Source organism: Schistocerca nitens, chromosome 1, assembly GCF_023898315.1.
Source record: "Schistocerca nitens isolate TAMUIC-IGC-003100 chromosome 1, iqSchNite1.1, whole genome shotgun sequence".
Taxonomy (NCBI): Eukaryota; Metazoa; Arthropoda; class Insecta; order Orthoptera; family Acrididae; genus Schistocerca; species Schistocerca nitens.
Genome location: NC_064614.1, coordinates 974,884,192 through 974,902,691, shown reverse-complemented (window position 1 = coordinate 974,902,691; position 18,500 = coordinate 974,884,192). Strand labels below are relative to the sequence as shown.

General features: G+C 42.8%; 1 protein-coding gene across 1 annotated transcript in view; it reads right to left on the bottom strand.

Moving 5' to 3' along the window:
* The window catches only part of LOC126237672 (tyrosine-protein kinase Dnt-like), a 250,491-nt gene that overhangs the window by 87,797 nt on the left and 144,194 nt on the right, over positions 1-18,500 (bottom strand). Inside the window, exon 3 of the mRNA XM_049947741.1 lies at positions 12,331-12,437. Within this exon, the coding sequence (XP_049803698.1) occupies positions 12,331-12,437 (107 nt within the window). The remainder of the gene's footprint in view (positions 1-12,330; positions 12,438-18,500) is intronic.

Sequence of the window (18,500 nt, the reverse complement as noted above, 5' to 3'; positions counted from 1 at the left end):
CAGCGTAAAGAGAACAATGAGCAATCAATGACTTTGAAAGTAATGTGTGTCAACCGACCTGAGTAAAAACCCTGAGAGATTCTGTTGTTATTTAAAATCAGGAAGCGATTCGAGATCATCTATTCATTTGCTCAGAGACTACACTGGCCCCGAAGCGAAACATACATAGATAAGGCCTATGTACTGACAATGTTTCACCTCGTATCGATTTGTAAAATGACCTGCAGAGGGTTGATGAATGGTGCACGCACTGGCAGTTGACACGAAACGTAAATAAACGTAACATACTGCACTTACATAAGAAAAAAATGCTCTACTGTACTATTGATGAGAAAATGATAGAAACACTATGTACCGTAAAGTATCTAGGAATACCTATCCAAAAAAATGGTTCAAATGGCTCTGAGCACTATGGGACTTAACATCTGAGGTCATCAGTCCCCTAGAACTTAGAACTACTTAAACCTAACTAACCTAAGGACATCACACACATCCATGCCCGAGGCAGGATTCGAACCTGCGACCGTAGCAGTCGCGCGGTTCCGGACTGCGCGCCTAGAACCGCTAGACCACCGCGGCCGGCAATACCTATCCAGAGCGACCTTAAGTGGAATGACCACATACAACAAATTGTAGGAAAAGCAGATTCCATACAGATTCATTAGAAGAATCTTAAGGAAAAATGTAGCTCATTCACGAAGGAAGCGGTTGATAAGGCGTTTGTTCGAGCGATTCTTGAACATTGTTCATCAATATGCGATCCTTATCAGTTAGAACTGGTGGAAGAGATGAAGATAATCGAACAAAGAGTGGCGCGTTTCGTCATGACATCGTTTAGTCGGTGCGAGAGTGTTACCGGTATGCTCAAGAAATCTATCAGCAGACGTTACAAAAGAGGCGTTGTGCAGCACGGACAAGTTTACTATTGAGCTTTAGAGAGACTACTTTCAGGGAAGAGTAAGACAACATTACTTCCTCCCATACACATTCTGTGTGATGACCACGTCGAGGAAATTCGAGAACTTAGAGCCAAAACAGACGGTTATCGACTATCATTCTTCCCGTACGCCATACGCGAATGGGACAGAGTAAGGGGATTAGCTAGTGGTATCAGACGTACTCTCTGCCGCACACCATTAGGTGGCCTCCGGAGTGAAATGTAGATGCTGATGTAGATGAGCTCCAGAGGGAAAGAGTATGCACCACCCCGTAATGAAGGAAACATTTTCTTCATGATTTGACATTTGGAACATCTTTAGGGACACGCAGCGGAGCACCGCCAACACAACTGCGCTGTAAACGCGCTTTGTAAAAAAAAAATTGTATTTAAAACGTTTGACATTTCCACTTTTCATTTGTTCCCATCTATCTCAATAACTAGATGCAGTCTGTGTGGGTCGTACTGTGACAATATACACTGAAGAGCCAAAGAAACTGGTACACCTGCCTAACATAGTGTAGGGGCCCCGTAAGCACGCAGAAGTGCTGCAACACGTCGTGGCAAGGACTCGACTAATATCTGAAGTAGTTCTGGAGGGAATTGACACCATGAATCCTGCAGGGCTGTCCATAAATCCGTAAGAGTATGAGGGGGTGGAAGTCTCTTCTGAACAGCACGTTGCAAGGCTTCCCTGATATGCTCAATAATATTCATGTCTGGGGCGTTCGCTGGCCAGCGGAAGTGTTTAAACTCAGAAGCAGGTTCCTGGAACCACTCTGTAGCACTTCTGGACGTGTGGGGTGTCGCATTGTCCTGCTGGAACTGCTCAAGTCCATCGGAACGCACAATGGACATGAATGGATGGAGGTGATGAGACTGGATGCTTACGTACGTGTCACCTGTCAGATTCATATCTAATCGTATCAAGTGTTCCATATCACTCCAACTGCACACGTTCCATACCATTACAGAGTCTCCACTAACTTAAACAGTCCCCTTCTGCCATGCAGGGCCCACGGATTCATTGCCACCGTACCCATACATGTCCATCTGCTCGATACAATTTGAAACGAGACTCGTTCGACCAGGCAACATGTCTCCAGTCATCAACAGTCCATTGTCGGTGTTGACACGCCCAGGCAAAGCGTAAAGCTTGTGTCGCGCAGGCATCAAGGATACACTAGTGGGCCTTCGATTTCCAAAGCCTATGTCGATGATATTTTGTTGAATGATTCGCACGCTGACTCTTGGTGATGGCCCAGCATTGAAATCTGCAGAAAATTCCGGAACGGTTCCACTTCCGTTAGGCTGAAAGATTCTCTTCAGTCGTACTTGGTCCCGTTCTTGTTCGATCTTCTTCTGGCCGCAGCGATGTCGGAGATGTGATGTTTTACCGGATTCCTGATATTCATGGTACACTCGTGAAAGGTTGTACGGGAAATCCCCACTTTATCGCTATCTCGGAGACGCTGTGTCTCTTCGCTCTTGCGACGACTATAACAGCACGTTCAGACTCACTTAAATCTTGATAATCTGCCATTGTAGCAGCAGTAACCGACTTAACAACTCCACCAGACACTTGTTATCTTATACAGGCTCTGCCGACCGCAGCGCCGTATTCTGCCTGTTTACATATCTCTGTATTTGAAAACGCATGCCTATAAGAGTTCCTTTGGCGGTTCAGCGTATATTACTGATGTAACTGTATTTTTTGAGAGTGTGTGAAGGAATTTTGTTTCAAATGAGATTTTATATACTTTTCTCGCCGTTCGTATTTTCCTTCATGGACAAGGTACAGATTTGAAAGTATATTAACAATTTGATGACCTCCAATTAGTATTTCTCTACAGCTGCCAACTGGAAGGGGTGGGCGGGATATAAGTCACTCTACTTGGAATGAAAACGCACTTAGCTTCCGATCCTAACAAATGCCAGCATTAACAGTATGATACTACCGATACGGTGAGAATGGAGATTTGTGGCATAAACTGACTATAAGAAGGGATTGGTTAATAGCATACATTCTGAGACATAAAGGGATCACCAGCTGGTACTGGAGGGAAGTGTCAGGGGTAAAATCGTAAAGGGAGACCAAGACATGAAAACAGTAAGCAGATCCAGAAGGATGGAAGTTGCAGTAGTTATTCGGAGGTGAAGAGGCTCCCACAGGATAGAGCAGCATGGAGAGCTGCATCAAACCAATCTTCGGAGTGAAGACCACAATAACAGCAACAACAACAAAAACAACAACTCTACAAAGGCATCAGGCGAAATCATCTACATGAAACACTCAAATAAAAAATATTTCGCATCCAATGTGATCCAATGAGCAGCTTTTACAGACCGTTCAGGACGCTATCATCTATGCTGTGACTTTAAGAAACCCGCCATGGATAATTCGTTTCTCTTGTACCACTTGCAGTTCGAAGAACACTTCTGTACACTGTCAAGAAAATATTCGATAGGTAGCGCAGTAAACTTAGACGTCAAGTTTACCGTTACCGAGAACAGCCACACAGCACTGTCTAGAATGCGCTACAGAAACACAGAATTCCTGATATTCACATGACGCCTATATACAATTCAAACTAGTTACCTACTGCTTTGGTAATCAAAAATGACATGCGATAGAAACTTAGTTATTTCTTTTTCAAGTTTTACAGATTTTCTTTTAAATTTGAACAGTAATATAGTTGGTTGGAGTGTAGCAAACTTCCTTACACAGGGTGATTTTTTTCCACCGTGTATGAACTCTAGGGATTGATGTATGAGAAGATGAAGAACAAATACGCTATTATGAACTTATGCACGGAAATGCATGGATTCCATGCTTGAGACATATATTGTTACAGAGACTGCGGCCTAATACGCGCTGTACCTTGCATCCACACTTACATTATTACTATGAAATTTGAGCTGGATCATATCATAAGCTTAAACGTAGTTTTTATGTGTATGTGCGAAGCTCCGTGATGGTACACAGCTTACCGAATAGCCACGGAGGTGATAGACTCACAAATAAAATATTAAAAGTTCGGTGGTAGCTTGTGTATACGAAGAAGGACGGAAATGCAGGGGAATAAAGAGAGGTATGGTGTGGACGATGCCAGCAAGTGCTTAAGCTCTTATAATAAAACAGAGAAAAGCGGCTTGTTGGATAAAGGCTGTTATCGCATTTTTCAGGTACAGTATAATCGAAAAAACACTGGTCAACGCTCATAAATTCTGCGTCATATAATACTTTTCACGTTGCGCTTAAGGCGTGACGTGCTAGTGCTTCAGCACTGTAATGGTGCAGCATTAGTCTCGTAAGCTTGAAGCCCTTTAGAACTTCACGTAAACCTGCTATCTTCAAATAGTATAGAGGATTAGATGGCAGAAAATACACTGTCAGGTTCACATGTTCTACAAAAGTATATAATTGACTAGCACATTGTTATTATTTAAAACATTGTCCAGTTAGGTTCATTGGGCTTTCCACATATATTTGGAACACAAGATACTTAACTTAAACGTTGTCTTTTTCAGTTTCTTGCGAGTTAACGGGCATTTCGCTCTCATTTAAATGTATGGGCGATAGAGTCAGCCTGCAGGAACTGTGAAACGAACCCTGTCGTCCATGGCTGAGTGCCACAAAGGGTGCAGATTCACCACGAGATGGGGAAATTCACAGTCGTCTATTCTATTGAGGCCTAAGAGCTGTAGTGTATGAGTGAGACAGACGAGAACCTACGTCATAGGGAAACCCAGTAGAAGGAGTTTGTGGCCAAGGAGACGTAGCAATGTTAAACATGGCGGACCTAAGATCGGCCATAATGGGAAACATTTATGGAAACTATTTAATTCTGTAGTAATGCAGGGACTGAAACCACAGTAATTTTAATCTCCCATCCTCCATAAATGTTCATGGTGATCCCAATAAAACTTGAATTTTGATCATATCTATAATAGTGAAATTAACAAGTTTTGTAACAAAGACGTGAATGCTAATGTCTGAACGCCTTGGTCGATCTTAACGATCGATATTTCATATACAAGAGCATCATTAAAATGACAAACGTTGTAATGATCAACTCTGTGGCTTTTTTGTTTAAAAGATATAATAAATTTAAGTTAACAGTATTTTCAGTTGAGCATCAGATCATAATTTCCTCCACACAAAACTCATCGAACGATGACAGCATGACACCTTATGGAATCATTAGGTAATAGAATATGTGTTGTAAAGTTTAGTGCATAATAGTTACTATTGTTATTTTTTTTAATCAGAAAGCACATTGGTGCAATGGTACTGGCCATGGCATTCAAAGCTAAATAGGAAATTGTATTGGTTTTACGTAAAAGAATTTAACGTTTATTATATAATGGAAATTATTGTTACTTTATTTAGAACGTGAAAGTTGTCAAGCTTCAATTATTTAAATATGTTAATTTCTAAAATAATCAGATGGACGCCTTCAGGATAGGGAAATGTCCTAATCAGTTGAGCGAGGATATTCGGCACGCGGGAAAAGCGCCCGGGGACAGGCAGAGGGACGGTTCGTCTGGAGACACCAAAGGGTAAATGTTCGGATGTAGAAGCAAAAGCGGACGGTTGGTCTTTAGGCATCTAGGAAGTGAAACGACTTAGAAAATTTCGCGTTGTGTGGTATTGCAGGACTTGTCTCTGAGCGGTGAGCAGCCGGGCGCTTAGTATGAACTCTTTAACATTTCGCATAGATAACTTGTATTTCGCGATGATATTGTGAATTATCGAACTGTGTCAAATGAATAAGCGCTCGAGTGTAGCAGTATTTCTAAATACTACCATTTTCGCCATTAGTTAGCTTACTGAATAAATACTATTCTAACCAAATCGCAACTGTGTGGCCTACATCATTTATGGGTCGTTAATTTCGTTCCCGATATTATCATTACTGTTTATTATTATTATTATTATGTTATTATTATTTTAGATTATTCCCATTGAAAGAGAGAGTTTGAACTTAAATCCCTTTATGATGATTGTTTTTGTTTTCTTCTGAGACCAAATTTTCTTCATGTGTTCACTGTGTTGTTTCTTTCGCTCCACTGTCCATTTGCATCCTGGTCTCTTTTGTGTTGTGGTGTCAAATTTATGTATTTGATGATGTTCCTGAATTCAGTTCTATTTTCTGCATCGTTTACTGTTATGTGTGCTTGTCTGAGGTCCTCTTCAACTTCTTTTATCCATATTGTCCGCAGCTCGTGGTCGTGCGGTAGCGTTCTCGCTTCCCGCACCCGGGTTCCCGGGTTCGATTTCCGGCGGGGTCAGGGATTTTCTCTGCCTCGTGATGACTGGGTGTTCTGTGATGTCCTTAGGTTAGTTATGTTTAAGTAGTCCTATGTTCTAGGGGACTGATGAACATAGATGTTAAGTCCCATAGTGCTCAGAGGCATTTGAACCATTTTTTTTATCCATTTTGTTTTTCCCCTGCCTGTGTTGACGACTTTAAGAATTCGCTTTGAAATTTCTGTTTTCACTCATCCTGTGGATATTCTCGTAGAACTGCGATCTTCTTTTCCTTATTTTATCCGTAATCTTGTCTGTGTATTTATATAATTCTGATGTTGGTCTCTTCTTCCAGATTCCTTACTCTTGTATCGGACCAAAAATTTTCCTGAGGATTTTCCTTTCTTGTTTCTCTATTTCTTTGATTTTAGTTTGTCCATCTATTTGTGTTGTTTCAGATGCATACAGTACCTCTGGAAGTACGACAGTGTTGTAGTGCCCCAATTTTGCGTTAATGGATATGGACTTTGTTTTATAATAGTTCCACGTGAGTTTATATGCTTTCTGTAGTTTTTTTTATTCTTTCCTCTTTGGACTTTAGATTGATCCCTGATGGCTGGATGATTTCTCCCAGGTACTTAATACGTGGTACTTGTACGATTTTCCCATGGGTTGTCACAACAGGCAATTTGTCTTGTAGCACTATTTCCATGTACTGTGTTTTCTCATACGAGATTTGCAGGCCACTTCTTTGTGCAATTTCGTGTATCTTCTCTATTGCGTTAGTGGCTTCCTTTCTATTATTTGTGAGGATTGCAAGGTCATTTGCAAAAGCTAAACACCTCACATTGAATCTATTATCCTTTCTAATGCCAATTTGGATTCCTTTGATTTCTTTTTCCCATGTCCTGATAATTTCTTCAAGAATGATATTAAAGAGAAATGGTGAAAGTCCGTCACCCTATCGCATTTCAGTTATTATATGTTATTATATGTTATGTTAATTTTGTATTTCGCAAACTTGCCATCAGCCATACAATTTAACAAAAGGGTCACAAGTGTCTAATTTGTGGCGTGTAATGCAACATGTGCGGTTCAATCCCTTGACGAGTTTGAGCCAAGACATTTCGACGAAGAGCAATCGCATGTGAACCCGAACATCTTTGGGATGTTAGCTCTCATGCTTCTTGCCTTGTTATGTTTGGAGAACACGCTTGCTGCGCGTCATCCCTTAGGTCGACTACAATCTCTGTTGCTACAGGTCCGTTTTCTGGTCGTTAAGAAGACAGCAAAAGATCTGTTACACTTAAATGTGTGTAATTAATGCAACAATCGAAGATAATCGACAGCCCCTTCCTTTAATTATATACGGTTGTTGCCACAAAGTTTGCCAATAGCAACTCTGGTTTCACTCAGGTCATGGAACTCATGGTAGGCAACAACACTTGTACTGAAGAAAAGACATTTCAACACTTAAGCTGCATTTTCTTTACTGGATGACTACGTCCGATCTTGGCCCATTTTCACAAGCCACCTGTTACAGAGAACAGCATTTGTTATGACTAGACGTGTTGAATATGGATAATAAAGGTATCAGTGTTAAAATAATACGTGTAGTAAATACTTATGTGTTTGTATTTAAGAGCGGATTGTTCTGTTTACGTCATCACACGTAATGTATCTCTTATATAATTTAAAAGATGCCACGGATGCAGTTACACCTCACAGTGTTCTAGTAATGGTATGCATTATTTATTTATTGTCAATTGTGGTAGTTTTATTATACATCATTATGTGATCCTCGAGACAATAGTATAGTCAACGGACTGGAAATGTGTCCTCATTACATTACACTGCGTGTCATGGTGTCTTACTTATTGTAGGTGTTATCTTAATTTTGACAGATTTTGATCCGAGTAATTTTTATTATGAGATCTTACATAATCTCTGATATATTCAATGATTAGTGATGAGTATGAGAATCACTGACTGAGTTCAGTGTGAGACACAACGTTCCATTACATCATAGGTGTAAGATAGGAAGCCTATTGTTTCACTCTATAGTTTGTAGTCTCGTATTTGGTGAGTAATTGAGGTAAGATGGAGTGCAACTCATATGCTGATTAAAGGTGCTATTGAAGGTTTGTATGAATCGCTTGTGGTCGCGAATTTGGTGATTAACGCAAGATGGGGTGTCTTTCATGGGCTGATTAAAGCGCTATGGAAATTTTCTATGAACCTTTGGCTGCGCAGTCCGGTTTGCTTTTTTAACATTTGCTCTGGGTGCTTGCTCATGTGAATGTAGATTTGTATTTCCTCTAAAATCTCCATTAATTGGCTTTTGGGGACATTATGCAAGGTAGTGAGATTACTCTCGGGATTTTCAGTGGAGTGTTTACTTTCTGTGAGATGTGTGCTGAAAGCTGAAACGTTACTTTCACTTGTGTTCTCCATATCCCGTTTTAAAAGTTCTGTCTGTTTGTCCAATGTAGGCCTTATTAAAACCGCTTCATTCGATTTTGTAAACGCCGGAACTGTTACATTGTTGTGCTTTGTCTGTTTTTTGAATGATGCAGGTTCCTAATGTATTGATGGTGTAGAACTCTATTTTGAGATTTGCTTTCGTTACTGAGTAATTTATTCTGACACAAATTCGCAGTATTTATCTTTCTATTATGTTTCAGTCTTTGTCAGCGTGATGTCATCTATAATGATTTTGTGCTCTGTATTTAAGTTCTTTTTGTATACTTTGTGGACTAGGTCTGTCTTACAGCCATTATGGTTCTCACTACTCTGAGGGGGTTCAGTTATGATTTAATATTTGCATTGCTGGAAGGGTATTTTGTGATTCGATCTGCTGCTGATCTAAAGTATGCCTCATTATTGCTCCAATATGGCAAAATCAGTTATGAATGGCGATATCTGTAGTTTTTAATTTGCGGGAGGTACTGAAAGTATGTACCGAGTTCGTGTTGGTGACAGTTATGTCGAGGAAGTTCACGCTGTTGTTAAGCTCGTGTTCTATAGTGAAGGCGATGCTTTTGTGTATGCTTTTGAATTGTTTGTGGAAGTTGCTAATTTCTTCTGTTGATACGAAACAGAACAATGTTGTCATCTACGTACCTTAGATAGTATATAACCTTTCTCTTCCAGTGAGCTTATTCTTCAAAAAATTTATTGTCTAGGTGGACTAAAAATATATTTTCAAGGGTGACAGACAAGCAACTACCCAGCGTGAGACCATCAGTCTGTGAAAATATTTTGTCACTGGAGCTAAAATAGTTGACATAATACTGTGTTTAGTATTGCTACTTTTGCTTTATATAGCCTCCCGCATTTGAAGAGGTTTTCTTTTACTATGTCAACAGTTTGATCAATGACTACGTTGGTATATACACTCCTGGAAATTGAAATAAGAACACCGTGAATTCATTGTCCCAGGAAGGGGAAACTTTATTGACACATTTCTGGGGTCAGATACATCACATGATCACACTGACAGAACCACAGGCACATAGACACAGGCAACAGAGCATGCACAATGTCGGCACTAGTACAGTGTATATCCACCTTTCGCAGCAATGCAGGCTGCTATTCTCCCATGGAGACGATCGTAGAGATGCTGGATGTAGTCCTGTGGAACGGCTTGCCATGCCATTTCCACCTGGCGCCTCAGTTGGACCAGCGTTCGTGCTGGACGTGCAGACCGCGTGAGACGACGCTTCATCCAGTCCCAAACATGCTCAATGGGGGACAGATCCGGAGATCTTGCTGGCCAGGGTAGTTGACTTACACCTTCTAGAGCACGTTGGGTGGCACGGGATACATGCGGACGTGCATTGTCCTGTTGGAACAGCAAGTTCCCTTGCCGGTCTAGGAATGGTAGAACGATGGGTTCGATGACGGTTTGGATGTACCGTGCACTATTCAGTGTCCCCTCGACGATCACCAGTGGTGTACGGCCAGTGTAGGAGATCGCTCCCCACACCATGATGCCGGGTGTTGGCCCTGTGTGCCTCGGTCGTATGCAGTCCTGATTGTGGCGCTCACCTGCACGGCGCCAAACACGCATACGAGCATCATTGGCACCAAGGCAGAAGCGACTCTCATCGCTGAAGACGACACGTCTCCATTCGTCCCTCCATTCACGCCTTTCGCGACACCACTGGAGGCGGGCTGCACGATGTTGGGGCGTGAGCGGAAGACGGCCTAACGGTGTGCGGGACCGTAGCCCAGCTTCATGGAGACGGTTGCGAATGGTCCTCGCCGATACCCCAGGAGCAACAGTGTCCCTAATTTGCTGGGAAGTGGCGGTGCGGTCCCCTACGGCACTGCGTAGGATCCTACGGTCTTGGCGTGCATCCGTGCGTCGCTGCGGTCCGGTCCCAGGTCGACGGGCACGTGCACCTTCCGCCGACCACTGGCGACAACATCGATGTACTGTGGAGACCTCACGCCCCACGTGTTGAGCAATTCGGCGGTACGTCCACCCGGCCTCCCGCATGCCCACTATACGCCCTCGCTCAAAGTCCGTCAACTGCACATACGGTTCACGTCCACGCTGTCGCGGCATGCTACCAGTGTTAAAGACTGCGATGGAGCTCCGTATGCCACGGCAAACTGGCTGACACTGACGGCGGCGGTGCACAAATGCTGCGCAGCTAGCGCCATTCGACGGCCAACAACGCGGTTCCTGGTATGTCCGCTGTGCCGTGCGTGTGATCATTGCTTGTACAGCCCTCTCGCAGTGTCCGGAGCAAGTATGGTGGGTATGACACACCGGTGTCAATGTGTTCTTTTTTCCATTTCCAGGATTGTAGATTAGTTACATCTAAGGAAAATAATCTGTTCTTTTCTTTGAGAGTTTTAGCTCTTTAATTTTTTCAATTAAGTCTGTGCAGTTTTTAATAATATATCATATATTGATGTGTAATTGTGAAGTATAATTTTGTTCAGTTTTTTTCTCAATTAAGTATGCTGCACTATTTCTACAGTGTACAATCGGTCTAATAAATGTACCACAGTTACGAAAAAAATATATATTCAGCCCATCATTAAAATAATTTTGTAAAGTGTAACTAAAGCTGTGGCATATTTAACGCAAATATGAGTATGATGACGCAAACAGAACATTTCACACCAACCATATCTTATCACTGATACCTTTGTTATCCACATTCTAAACATCTAGTCGTAACAAATGTTGTTCTCTGTAACAGGTGGCTCGTAGAAATGGGCAAAGCCCACAAGTAATTGGCCAATAAATAAGCAGCACTTTTGGTATTAAAATGTCTTTTCCTCAATATTTGAGAGCTGCAAGACACAACGTACTGAAAATCTTTATAACACTCGTACTGTCGGTGGAATGTCTAATACCAGTAGTGGCCGTAGAGATCACTTACGTTGAGATATTGTTTCATGCCCATTATAATGCGAACTGTAAAGTAAAATCTGACCATGCCTTAGAGAGCGAGTTTAGAAGATTAATAACTTTTCTGCACGAGAAGAAATGATTATTATCGTTACAACATAACAGATATCTCTAATTTTGCTGCTTTCAAATCTACTTTGGTAGTAAAAATTTTAACCACCTAGCGGTTCTACATTAATAGTAACTTATAAAGTATGGAAATAACTTTAGTTGATAAAATTGACAAAGCCGAGTTGCCGAAAGTCAAAGCATATAATAATAATTACTTACGAAATACTTTGGGTCAAAATTAGATGTGAATTTAACGAAAATGCTTTTAAGACCCCTGCTGCCTACCGCCCACCATGGAAGTTGGAACGCCCACTAGTGGACGGTAGTGACCATGTTGACTACCACTGCATATAGAGAAAAGTACTGCTGTCGAAAATTACACACACCACTTACCACAAAATTGCTTCAGAAGGACTCATTAACAAAATGAACACTGAAATATTGCCATTGGCGCGCCGGGCTCAAAGTGGTGGAAACAATGCGGGAAACTCAGTATTTGGTTACGAAACGATAACTATATCAATAAAGATTTACGACACTAAAAATTAACCAGATGTCTGCGTATCACATTAACAACGTAAGATAGCTAATGAAGAAGTCCCTATTTGAAATTAAGCTTGGGCAGTAGTAAAAGATGTATGTAGGCTCCCAGCTTACCTGAAAGTCTGCACCCTGGTCGGTATGAGGCCTCGGGACGAGATGTTCAGCTGCGGCGGGCGCATCGCCTCGTGGTTGTCGTAGTCGATCGCCAGCACGTACGGCAGCTGCGACAGCACACACAAAAGCACGTCTACAGGCAGATTTCGTGATTCAAGAGGTACGATGTTGTAGCTGCGTTGACGCTTGAGACCACACACCTGCTGATTACTCTCACCATATTTAGCACGTTCTCGCTGGCGCTGAGAACTGTGTTTCTCGAAGTAGGGCGGCGCCCGCATTCGAAGGCCACTTTAATATACTGATCTTTTATTTTAAAAGTTTATTATTTTAAGACAACAAGAGATTACATAAAATAATTTTCGTTGAATTACAAAGTATGTGATATCTCATTCGTTCAGAAAGCTCTCTCGCTGGGGGGCCACACAAAATTGCATTCAGAGTACGTAACGCTTGTATGATGGGTAAAACATCATTCGGTAGTATATTGCTGGTAACATAATCCGTAGAGTCGAGCGTGACCTACTCCTGTTACACGCAGTCCGATGGGGGAAGGGGGTTTAGTGGGAGCCACCGATGGTAGATACCGGGATAACTGTGTTAATATCTAATTCATTTTTAAAGGAATCTCTTTTCTAATGCTAGACAGCTTTGCACTGAACGAACTATATTTTTCGATAGGTCCCTTATCGGAATCTGAATAACTTACGACGATACGAGTTTTCTTAGATATTGTGTGTAATCTTCTATCTTCTTCCTTCGTCAGTTAATGTGTAATTCTTAGTAATTACAAAGAAAAAGTTTCAGGATCGTGTGAAACTAGGTGAAAAACAGTGTCTCCCTGATAGACGAAATACTTGAAAATTTGTGTCCTTCGGGATTTCGAACGGATGCGATCTGTATAAGGAGGGGTCCTGTCGTCTTGGAACCAATTGGGGAACGAACATTGTACCATGGAATGGATCTGATCAGCCAGAATGGTCACATGTTCCTTGGCAGCAATGCGACCTTGTAGAGCACCCATGGAGCCCATTGCGCCGTTTTCCACTCTTGTAACGTAAATTCGACTAGATGCTGGAAACAGTGTGCGACAAGACTTATCCGACCTAATGACATTCTTCCATTGCTCCGTAGTCTAGATTACTATGGCTTCGGCACGGCTTTTTCCTGTTATGGGCATCTGCATCAGCAACGAGTGGTTTTGGAACTCCAGCTCCCCCTTCAGCGCCCTGCTTATGGATCATCCATCTTGTTATTTTCGTGCTGGCCGGGTTCTAGAGGGAGACATTCATTTCTGCACTGACTTTTGAGATTGCCGTCCTCTAATTTTCCATCATAGTTCTCTTAAATGACCGTCTGCAACGATCACCCGGCATACAATATCGCCCTCGTTATAATCTAGCGGATGATATCTCTCCGCTTTTCCTGTACAGAGCATAAATCATTGATACGGCGCCTCTTGAAACACCACACACATCGGCAACCTCGGTTACGGAAGCACCATAACTCGAGGATCAACAATTTCTCAATGTTCGAAATCACTGAGCTCCGACGTAATACACTCACAACTACATAGTAGTCTGTTATGACCCCGACTGACACCTCTAACGTATTGAGGATATTGGATAACTACCGTCCGTCGTCAAATATGGTACAGCAACCAACCTGAGGGCTGGGCTAAATTCTGCATTTATGTTCAAGCACGAATTTCTCGCGGTGTTTTCACATTTTTTTCCCAAACCCATTATGTACTGTTTTCGACTGAGAAAACTTGGTTTTGAATACTGTAGCTCTCATTAGAAGAAATTTTCGCCTGAGTTGTTACTCGCCCCTTGCGCCAACGTGCGCAGCGCCTGCGGAGTTAGCCGGGCCCGGCGCGCCTGCAGAGCGGGCGGAAGCAGCGCGCCAGCGAGCCAGATCTGTCGCTGCGGAAACTGTTCTCCGGGCTCCGTCTGCCGGAAGCGTTCACTGCTAGCAGCCGCCGTGCCGTCCGCTGCGGCACCGGAGGAGGAAATTGCCAATTGCGGCAGGGGTAATGACGGGAATCCTCATATCGGAAAACCATTACGCGGCGCGGGCGGCGGCGCAAGCAAGGATTATGCAGTTAGAATGCGCACGGGGACGTGTCGGTGGGCGGGACCTGCTTTGGTTGCGGAGAGGGAGGCAGAGTCGTGGTGGTTGGGGGCGGCGGGGGCGGTGGGAGGGGCACGGTAGGTCCTGTAGTTGGGCCACGAGGGGACAGGGCGCGCCCTAACGAGTCGCACCTGTCACTGAGAGAGGGCTATTTACCGTTGCTACGTCGACTGTGAACGCAGCGCCTTGCCCCGTTATTTTGTTCCGGTGGGGGAATAATGATTTGGCTCCTACGACAGCTTTGACTAACTAGCTCATCCATACGTGTTAAGCTGAATGCCAATTTGTTGTCAAGAGTCTCACAGCAGCCGATTTATGACGTCAAGGGAAGTTGTCGAAGAAATTTCTGAAATGCTAGTTTTTTCCTCACTCATACGGGTGGAGGGTAGGGATTAAGGAGGGCTGTCAGAGGAGAAGGTAACCCGTTCTTTAGCCAACTGACAACAAAAATTAAATAACATGAAAAATAGACCAGAATGAAATAGGGGATATATTTACATCAAATTTAAAATACTTTATAGGGGAAAAATGAAATGGATGTTTTTACATATACAAGAGACATGATTTCTTACACTGGTAGTTAACATCAGTAACAATAAAAGGCAAAACGAAACACAATAGGCCCGCATTAAAATTTTTTAAAACTTGATGCTGAAAGACTGATATTTAAAAGATCTTTCCTGTGACTAACACCCAAACCTCCATGTCAGACGCTCAGATCGGTATCAAACGTTACTTGTCAACAGAGTATCAACCATAACACCGATTTATATATTGCTGTTTGCTGTCGTCCTGTAAAACATCTGTACACGGTAATTAAAAGTAGCACCAGAACTACGGATTTTAAGAGAACCGTATCTATGACATTTGATTCTAAGATCTCGCGAAGATGAGTTGGTAGCGCATCAGTTCATAGTACCAAATCTCCAGCATTCAAACCTCAATAATAACAATTTTTTAAACTGTCTCCTCGTGAAACTGCTATACGGTAGAACATTTTCCTAACATGTAAAAGGACTTTTCGGAGTTTGTAGCAACGTTATTTTGGCAGTATCCTTTTGCTTCGTTCGTTGAAAGTAGCGAACCTATAGAGTAAGTTTGTATTGACATGTACAGCAGAACACCACTCCTATCTATACAAATGTACTCTATAGGTTTGCCACTTTCACCTAACGAAGCGAAAGCAGACTGTCATGTGAAGATTGCTATAAACACCGAAAAGTCTTTTCACATGTCAGGAAAATGTTCTCCGACGTAACAGTTTCAAGAGTGAACACTTAAAAAGAAAACAAAGAGTTGAATCAGTGGAGTTAGAACGCAGGACATTTGGTACGATGCCCTGACGCTCTAAAACACCACCTAAGCGGGATCTTCGAAACAATTGTCACAGATACGCTTTTACAATGCTCCGTAGTTCTGGCGTTACTTCAGTTATTGTTTGCTTATGTTCTACTGATCGACAACACACGAAATCGGTGTTTTAGTTGGTACTCTGTCGACATACACCGTGTGGTGCCGATCTGAGTGTCTGACATGTGGAGGTTTGGGTGTAAGAACCGGAAGCAACTGAGCTGGGTTACGGAGTCTTAAGTTGAAGGGGAAAGGGTTGGCCAGGTGAGGAAGGGAGGCCTGTGTGGTATAACGATGGAGGGCTTGGTGTATTACGGCGATGGGGTAGGAGTGGCTGTTGTGACAAAAGGATGGGTAAAGTAGAAGGGATAAATAGTGACTCTAATAGTTGTTAAGAAAGGAGGGTGCGGAAAGAAAGGCAGTCGGAAGGAAGGGGGATAAGAGAATGTGGGGAGAGGAGGGAGAGGAAGCACTGATGACTTGGAATGAGTGGGGTGGACTTATAGTGGGTCAGGGCGGAGTTCATGATGTGGGAGGGGGAAGCTGAAGTGGACGGTGTGTAGGTGCAGAGTTGGTTGAATCTGTTGGTAAAGAAAAGTAAGTAGAGGGGAAACGATGGGATTATCGGAGTCCAGTTTGCGGATGGTGTACATTGGTCAGAGGCGTTCAGTGTGACTAAGGAGAGGCGGAATCTGGTGAGTTGGTAAAGGATCCTTGTGGGGGAAGGTAAACGGATGTGGAAAGTGAGGCGGAGTGTATGGCGTTCGAGGATTTGGAGGGACTGAGAGAACTTGGGTGGGGTAGAGATCCATGCGAAATTCGTGTGGCAAAGGATGGATCAGGTCAAGGTTTTATAGGTCTGGAGGACAGTGTAGTGGTGCAATCCACAAGTCCGCCCAGTTACTAGTTTTAGTTTAAATGTTGCATGATGTGACGGACAATGTGCATCTTGCTTTCCATTTCCCACGTGAGTGTGTAGCGCAACCGCCAATCCAGCAAGACGTTTCGAATCGTACTCTTAAGCCGTCATCATACGACATGTGTTTCACATCGCGAAGCCCGCCAGATGTGGTGCCTGTCGTGGCATCGGTGCGTAAATTGCACAGGTTCTTCACAAAAATTCACGCGCGTGAAACAAATGCATTATCTCTGCTGCCGATTCTGGACTCGTCGATGGCATGAACAGCGTATAAAGCTGTACAACGACTTGACAAATATGCTAGTAGACGTTATTCGTTAACTCATTCGAATCTTCCTCTCATTTTTTGTTTTAAGCTGAATATAGTTGCAGTATCTAATGTCAGTTTGCGCATGCATGGTATCCAATCTCTTGATGTTGCACTGAGTACCATCACTGTGAAGTAATGTACATCATCACATAGATTTTAAGATCGAGAATCGTTTCGTAATTTCATTTGAAAGGAGGAGACTTTCTCGTAGCTGCTCACCACGGCTGAAAAAGTAGTTTACCGAGAAGTTAAAATATGAGGTGGTCTGCAAACCCAAGATATAGGTATAAGTATAAAGTTTCATGACAGCAGAAACTTCCAGTGTGTAACCTGTGTTTACTTTCTGACAGAGACTCGCAGTTACGTTAAGATTTCTGGATACTCGGTAAACATTCCAGTCCTTGGCCTTTGCCACAAGAATTGAAGCCAATGCATTTTTATAAATGCTATCGACTGCAGCAGCTAACACTTGAGTTAAATTAATAAGAAAGACGCAGAATCTTTTAGAAAACAAAAGGTGAAACAAAATTAGGAACAAGGTAGACGCTAACCTGCTACCTTTTGCTTCACAGCTCATGATGCTATCAGCTAAGACTTCAACATGGCAGCTGGTCCTCCGTATGTGGTGGCACACTGCCTAAAGATTGTATCTACAAGTGTTATTGTTTGATAACAATTGCGACAAACTGTATCAAATAGGACGCGTTTTTTATACATTGTGATTGTACCGCAGCTCTGAAATGGTGTATTTTCATGAGCTATAGCTGTAAAAACATCAAATGGTGAAAGTTTGTAACTACCTATATTCGGTTTCCTGCATTAAAAGAAATCGGAGCTAGAATGACGCGTTTTCGAGAGATTCTCAGTTTGCTGATGCTTTGAAACAGCTTATTTTCATACCATGTACTCCATGATATAGGAAACCTACAAAATATGTAGTTTAACTCAATAAAATATGGTGGCTCGTGACTTCTGCGTGCAACGTAAAAGGATGTCGCATCTCACTTATCACGTTCCACTCGACGAGACAAAAATCTGACGTACCAGTTTCTTCACTTCACTATCCGCAGAGTAACGCAACGTGAAATTCCACTCTGTGACGTCACCAGCTCCTCGTTCACATGTGTTTAATGTCCCATGAGCTTTGCGCTCCAGTAACTCTGTTTTGCTAAGTTCCTGCACTGCGTACGAGTTTTGGGGCACTGTCGTGTTGTAGACAGATTCGTGGTAGTTATACCAAGTGATAACGTGTGCTGCTAAATGTAAATGTCGTGTGACCATGGCCTCCCGTCGGGTAAACCGTTCGCCGGGTGCAAGTCTCTCGATTTGACGCCACTTCGGCGATTTGCGCGTCGATGGGGATGAAATGATGATGATAAGGACAACACCACACCCAGTCCCCGAGCGGAGAAACTCTCCGATCCAGCCTGGAATCGAGCCCGGGCCCCTAGGATTGAC